The sequence below is a fragment of the Glycine soja genome, chromosome 9 (assembly GCF_004193775.1).
Source record: "Glycine soja cultivar W05 chromosome 9, ASM419377v2, whole genome shotgun sequence".
Classification (NCBI taxonomy): domain Eukaryota; kingdom Viridiplantae; phylum Streptophyta; class Magnoliopsida; order Fabales; family Fabaceae; genus Glycine; species Glycine soja.
Genome location: NC_041010.1, coordinates 14850737 through 14857377, shown reverse-complemented (window position 1 = coordinate 14857377; position 6641 = coordinate 14850737). Strand labels below are relative to the sequence as shown.

Here is a 6641-nt window from a genome sequence, read left to right as displayed (position 1 = left end):
ATCATATGAAATTTTGGGCAAAACATTTCTAGAGCATTCACTATACCGGGATATACGTGCATAGCCTTTAACGCATGGGCTTTATAGAATACACCTATGAAAAGGTTGTGTGTGGTTTGATGTCGGAGATAGAGTTCAAGACTTCGAGTCACTCTAGTAAAATCTGAATCTTACTCACTATGCAAAGGTTCAAGTTGTATGACACCTTTGTTTATGCATAATTTAATGAAATCCTCGAAAATCTTCTTTTCAAATTTCAAGTGGGGAATTGTTAGAACAAAGGATGAAAGTTTGAAAAAAAAAGAAAGAAAATAAAAAAGGCTCCAAGTCCCATATCGCTCAGGATAAACACTTGAATAGTGTTTCACTCCCTATATATAGAGAGCTCATTTCTTCATTTTTCCTTGCCCCAGTTGAGAAGCATTTCCTCAACTTTTCTTTCTCCCTCCCATATTTCAGCCGATGCATTTCCGGCAAGCTTCTCCCTCTTTCTTTCTGTCGCTCTAAAATTTCGGTTAGCTATAAGAGTGACTTTTTAAAGTCATATTTTTGGTTGACTATAAGAGTGACTTTTTAAGTCATATTTTTCTGTTGGTTATAAGAGTGACTTTTTAAGTCATATTTTCGGTTGGCTATAATAGTGACTTTTCAAGTCATATTTTTCGGTTGACTATTAGAGTGACTTTTCAAGTCATATTTTCGGGTGGCTTTAGAGTGACTTTTCAAGTCATACAAGAGGGTGTAATTCTAGAAAAGGTTCCCTCAGTGCAGGGGGAATCTTATACAATGATCTGGACTGTTTTATCCTGGGGACTTCGTGGTTGATTGTCTGCTTGCACAATTTTTTGGCAGTGCCACGAAACGTCTTAGAGAAAGCGACATTGTCCACGACTCAGCCAATAATTTTTTCGGTTTGCCATAAACTATTGTTACAACAATAATAATATCATTCTTAATATACTAATTAAGCTTGTACCGATGTCAAGGCTAGAGATATTGGTTGTTTGAGAGCAAATTAATTAACATGGTTGGTGGTGGTGCTACTGCAGAAAGAAGCTTAAAGGAAACACCCATATGGGCAGTAGTTGCTGTTTGCTCAGTGTTCGTCATCATCTCTGTATTAATTGAACACGGAATCCATTCACTTGGAAAGGTACGTACTAGGTGTTTCATCCTTTATTTTTGTTTTATTACTTGTAGTAACTAAATTTAATCAATTTCCTTCCACACACACTTTCTAATTATAGTGGTTTCAAAAATGACATAAGAAGGCCAAGAATGAAGCCTTGGAGAAAATCAAATCGGTTAAGCAGCAAAATCGGAACGAGGCAAAGTTTTTTTTGTTCTTTTTTTTTTAAAACTCGCTTCAAATTTTAATTACATATATGTATATGGTTTTTGTTTTTGCAAAATTAATGTTATTAGGATTCATATCCCTAATAATAACTTTAGGTACACAATATATTGCGAAGATATGCATCCCTGTGTCAACTGGTGACATAATGCTTCCATGCAAGAAGGTGGAAGTTTCAAATTCAGATGATGACTCAAATGACAGAAGGAAGCTACTTTTTTTTTTTTGACAACATGGAATGGCGTTGAGTTTTAGCAACTGCAGCTAGGGGTGACTATTGCTCACAAAAAGTCAAGATCCTTAGTTAATTATCTCTCATACTAATACTACCTCTTTCTCCATTAATTAATAACTCTTAATTATATGTATTGTTAATTTCTCTCAGTAAGTGCCTTTGATCTCTCAGTCTGGGGTGCACCAGTTGCATATATTTATATTTGTCCTTGCAATTTTTCACATTTTCTATAGCGTCATGACTATGGTACTAGTCCAAGCAAAAGTAAGTTAATTATTATTCCAAATATAAGATTTTTTAAGTTACGCTTCTTGATCAGCATGAATATGATTGAAATTCTAAGATGCTGATAAATGAATTGACTGTCTTTTTAAGTTAATATAAAGTCAACTCATTGGAATGACCAAATGATTTGGGTTATTTATATAAGGAAAATGATTGCAAAATAGGTAATTAGATACATAATAATTCTATGAGAACTAAAAAGGATAAGTTTAAAAATTATAGGGATTAAATTGGATAACAAAACCTTTTTTATACATCAAATTAAATATGTTTAATTACCCATTTAATCTCTAGATCTTTTAGAGAAAACTTTTAGGGCTTGTTTAAAGTGGCAAAGAAAAGTAGAAATATTTCATGTCAGAAGAAGCTTAAAAGTGGAGTTTTATAAATATTTAGTCTTTAGATCATTTTTATAAATATGTAGATTTAAGAGTGGAGTTTGTGATGCCACAAGTCATAACCAAGAAAAAAAATTCAAGTTCATGACACTAATGCAATTATTCTGAGAAAGCAATTCAATGCACTATTTCAATAGTTTAGATTGAATGACTGGACTAAAGGTGTTTTGTTCGCTTTAAGCCTATCGTGGCATTTTTATGAATTCTCTCCATTTACAACTTTTTACATACATTTTAACATGGCAAGGCATTATTTCTACTTGTTCACTATGTATAAATTATAATATAATAACAATATATATACACACATATAGAAATAGTTATCTTCATTAAATTTTCATTTTTATTTGTTTGCTTATGTTCAACTCTTCCTTCATGATTACCAAGACAATATTATTGCAAGTTCAAATGGAGGCAAACTACGAGCATTCTTTATCGGAATGGGATTCCTACCATGCCTTGTCGATAAAGTGATAGATAAGAATGGTACATTACTTGGGAGTAGGGTACTTATGTAATGCACTAAATGCATGGCACATTTGATGAATTTCTGAGATATTTCACTTTTCCATTTGAGGTATTATGGTTCTGATTGGTTTTCTTTGAAATTTACAGGTGAAGAGAATTTCGATACTTTGGCTCTTTTGAGATATTTTGTATGTAGACTGAAATATATGTTATAGTTTTTTTTCATTGTTGGTACTCTTGGGATAGGGATTTTGGGAAGTCTTTATTTATTTATTAAAAGCTGACTTAAAAAAATATAATGGTAGAAGCTAAACCGTGTTCTGCATGTTCATTGAGATGAGAAATGTTAAATTGTATAGAGAGAAGATATGCATATACATGAAGGAAGCTGAGCTATCTTTTTTGAAGTTGAAAGTATCATTTTTTAGGTCATTTTATCAGGTGTGAGACTGTGAGGTATACTAGCCATTTAAGTAAATAATAAATATCCATTTGCTATCCCATATAAGTTTTAATTGGACTACTTGTGTGATCTTGATTGGGTATGAACACTTTAAATAGATTGATTAGAACTTCTTTCATTGAACAAAGAGGGATATGAAAAGCTGAAGCAGCAATTTGGGCAACTTTGGTATGCAAACCTTGCCCCATTTCGACACCCCCATGGGTAACTAAAATAGTTCCATCTGTATAGACTTGAACCAGAGCACCTGCCTACAGTTATTGAGAAAATATGAAAGTACACCATTATTACTATCTAATAATGCAATCATTTCACAACTAACAAAATACGAATATAAAGCAAAAGAAAATTTTGAAAGAAAGCACCACAAAAATATATAGCACAATTACTAACTGAGTAATGTAGTTCTCATTGAATTAAGTAGTCCCATGACTAGCATGATAGGATTGAATTCTGGACTGGGCTTCGTACTATTTACTTAATCTGGTATAAATAGCCCTTACCCTTAACATGCTGTATTCAACAACCATATGTTATGCTTTCAAATTTGAAGTGGTTTGTGACCACACTAGATACAATATCCCGTGCATTTGCATGAGAAAAAAAATACAGCGAGCATTAAAAAAATATATGAAGCAAAAGAATTCAAGAGGCGGGAAATGCAAATAGCAGAATAAGCCATGTAATCCCTGGATGGACAGATTATTACATATATAGAGATAACCCAAATTCTCTCATTCCCACTTCAAATTTCCTTTCTCTTAATTGTAATTCTGTTAAGCAATTTCTCTCTATCTACTTTCTCCAAATTAAGAGAGACCTAAAAGAATACTAGTGCTTAAAGCAATCATAAACTTGAATCCCACACTAACTGGTAACTTTAACCTATTAAAAGGTTCTGTATATTGATGCTTTAGAAGAATTCGCTGTCTTCTTACATTTGTATCATAAATTTATTGCAAGTCTTTGCTTGTTCCTAGGTCTTGGAATTCCACACTAACCAATAACCTAAAATTTGAAAACTGTGACATATATAAAAAAACCTCATCACCTACAATAGACCTATAAGTGTAAGTCTAGTACGTGATCTATATAGTTTTAGTTTTAATGTGAATATTAATTTGTTTGTGCTTAAGATTCCTTTTTACTTATTATTTTTCGTATAAATAGGAGCTCCTTTTTTTCTTGCTTTTTTTTTCTATTTGGAAATTGAGGGAATGTGACAAATGTCCAAGACTCACTTAAACATCCACGATTAACTACATGATATAAGAATTCTGAAAGCAAATTATATCCTTTCTAAATTCAAGTGCTAGCTATAGATGAATGAGATCCAAAACTAAGAAAAGTGACTTGAAGCCAAATAGAAGTTATTATTCCTAAAAAATTAAGTAAATGTTATATCATTAAAAAACATGAAGATGGGAAGAATAAGCAATTTGAATTGACGCTCATAAGGTGCAAAAGAGAAATTAAGAAGGATAGAGATAGAGAGATACAAGTAATTTTGTGCAAACCATTGGCGATGATGAAGCTTAATAACAGCCTTAAGTATCCCTTCCAAGATATCTGCGATCAAACAAAACCACCACAAATGATTCAACAGAAGACAAAGCTTGTTTCCAAGATCCAACAAAGCCAATTTCTTTGGAGACCCTAAATCAGTTTTGCAACTGATCAAAAGCAGAAGAGGTTGATTGAAGCATATCTAGTGCTGCAAGAGAAGTACTATTTGAACCCTTTGTGGTGTTCATGGATCCAATATATGTTGATGAAAGGAAAAACCCTATATACTTGCACAGAGAGAGATGACTAGCTGCGAGGTAAGGTTCCTTTCTATAGCAGCTCAGGGTGCATTGTTAGAAAGTGGGACTGGTTGGAATGTAAGGAAAATTAAGCCTAAAATACTTTTATTCATCGCACATCAAATCAAATATTCTCACAAATTAGAATATTCAAATATAATAAGATTTGTGTCCCCATGCCTCTCTTCCAATTTCCTTCTTGCCTACATCTCTCCATGATAATCTTTACTATTAATGTCATTAGTTGACCTCTGTTACTGACAACTCCTATTTAGTTTTTATTTTATAAAAATATTATTAATTAGGTTGCAGCCATATGGTAACATATCAATTTTTTAAGGCATATACTGACCAACATTTATAACTTTTAAGCTCTTGTCTTCAAACACAAATCTCTTAAATTAATTTAAGAGAATTGTGTTTCTCTATGTTAACAGGGAATCCTAAGGTTTCAATTCAATTGCTACTATTCTAGTGAAATCGGTCACACCATTGTCTTGGTGATAAATATTTCTTAATATTTATTCCAAAGACATTGATTATTTCCAGTTTAGAAAAAAAAAAAAATCATTCTGCTCCTCTGTCAATTTCACTAGCGCCATCAAACATGGCCAGAGCAAATAACCTTAACAATTAAAGCATGGAATAATAGGGAAAAGAAGAAACCAAAACAATTAAAGCATGGAGAAATTGACAAAGCTCAGTAAAGAGAGATCATTGAATTGATTCAAATTTTAAAAATAATATAAGAAAAAGAAGAGAGAGTACAGATTGAGAATTAAAACCGATGAGTGGATAACAAACCACAATGAGTGAGGCGCGATAAACCCTACATCTGCGATGAGTAAGGCACGATGAACCTTAACCCTTGAATTTGCGATTCAATTTGGGAGTGCAAAAAGAGAGTTTGAGAACCAAGTGAGAAAGTAGGCGAGAAAAAGCTAGAGTCAGTAGGCACAAATGAAAAATTGAAAAGGTCATGACATACATCCAAAAACATAACACAACATCAATTTTTATATCAAATATCAAAAATAAGAAAGAAATCAAATTTCAAAAAACATAATAGATAAACTGCGGAGAAATCAAACGCGAAAACATGGAGAGTACATACCTCACCGAAATATGCAGAAACAGTGGTGACCTCGTCAAAAAATGGTGAGAGAAGTGAAACCGCCTCGGACAATACCATGAAAGGGAGAGTGAAGACTGTAGAGAGACCGTGCCAGAAAAGACCGTATCAGAAAAAGGAGAGAGAAGACTCAGGAGTGAGGGAAAGATCGCACCAGAAAAGACCGCGTCCGTCGCCCTCCGTCGTGCCTCCACATGAACAATGGAATCGTGAACAAGGAAGTTACAGTGAGTGTGGTGTTTGCGTGAAAGAAATGATGGAGTGAGAGGAGGCAGCGTTTCCTCTTATCACTAATCCCTTTTAACATATTTTTTATTTTCAAAGAGGCATAGGCTTTTAATTTGTTTTCAGAATTAAGAGGGTTTTTCATCAAAATTCATTGTAAATTTTATTAGACATAGCATCATTCTAAGGTAGTTTTCAATAACCGTCTTAAAATGTGTGTCTTAAAAGACATTTTTCATTATAAAAATGTCACTGTTTCATTTTTTAAGGCGATTT

General features: G+C 33.0%; 1 protein-coding gene across 2 annotated transcripts; it reads right to left on the bottom strand.

The window, feature by feature from the left end:
- Nucleotides 1–3042: 3042 nt before the first annotated feature.
- Nucleotides 3043–6423, bottom strand: LOC114366942. 2 transcript variants are annotated; one of them, XR_003657088.1, is made up of 4 exons: nt 6123–6423; nt 5777–5875; nt 4703–4772; nt 3043–3454 (listed from the first exon to the last, which is right to left on the bottom strand). XR_003657088.1 is itself a non-coding variant. In XM_028323985.1 (3 exons), exons 1-3 carry the CDS (start codon nt 6198–6200, stop codon nt 3294–3296), a joined length of 309 nt encoding a protein of 102 aa, XP_028179786.1. In that variant the 5' UTR covers nt 6201–6423; the 3' UTR covers nt 3043–3293. The 2 variants fall into 2 exon arrangements, 1 of the variants encoding a protein (XP_028179786.1); XM_028323985.1 differs by lacking the exon at nt 5777–5875.
- Between the last annotated feature and the right edge of the window lie 218 nt (nt 6424–6641).

Excerpts from the sequence above, each read along its gene's own strand:
- LOC114366942 (XM_028323985.1), bottom strand. The coding sequence starts at position 6,200 with ATGGTATTGTCCGAGGCGGTTTCACTTCTCTCACCATTTTTTGACGAG. Across the intron at positions 4,773-6,122 it reads TTTCTGCATATTTCGGTGAG|ATATCTTGGAAGGGATACTT; the intron begins GTATGTACTCTC and ends GTTTGATCGCAG. Across the intron at positions 3,455-4,702 it reads TGGTTTGCACAAAATTACTT|GCAGGTGCTCTGGTTCAAGT; the intron begins GTATCTCTCTAT and ends CAATAACTGTAG.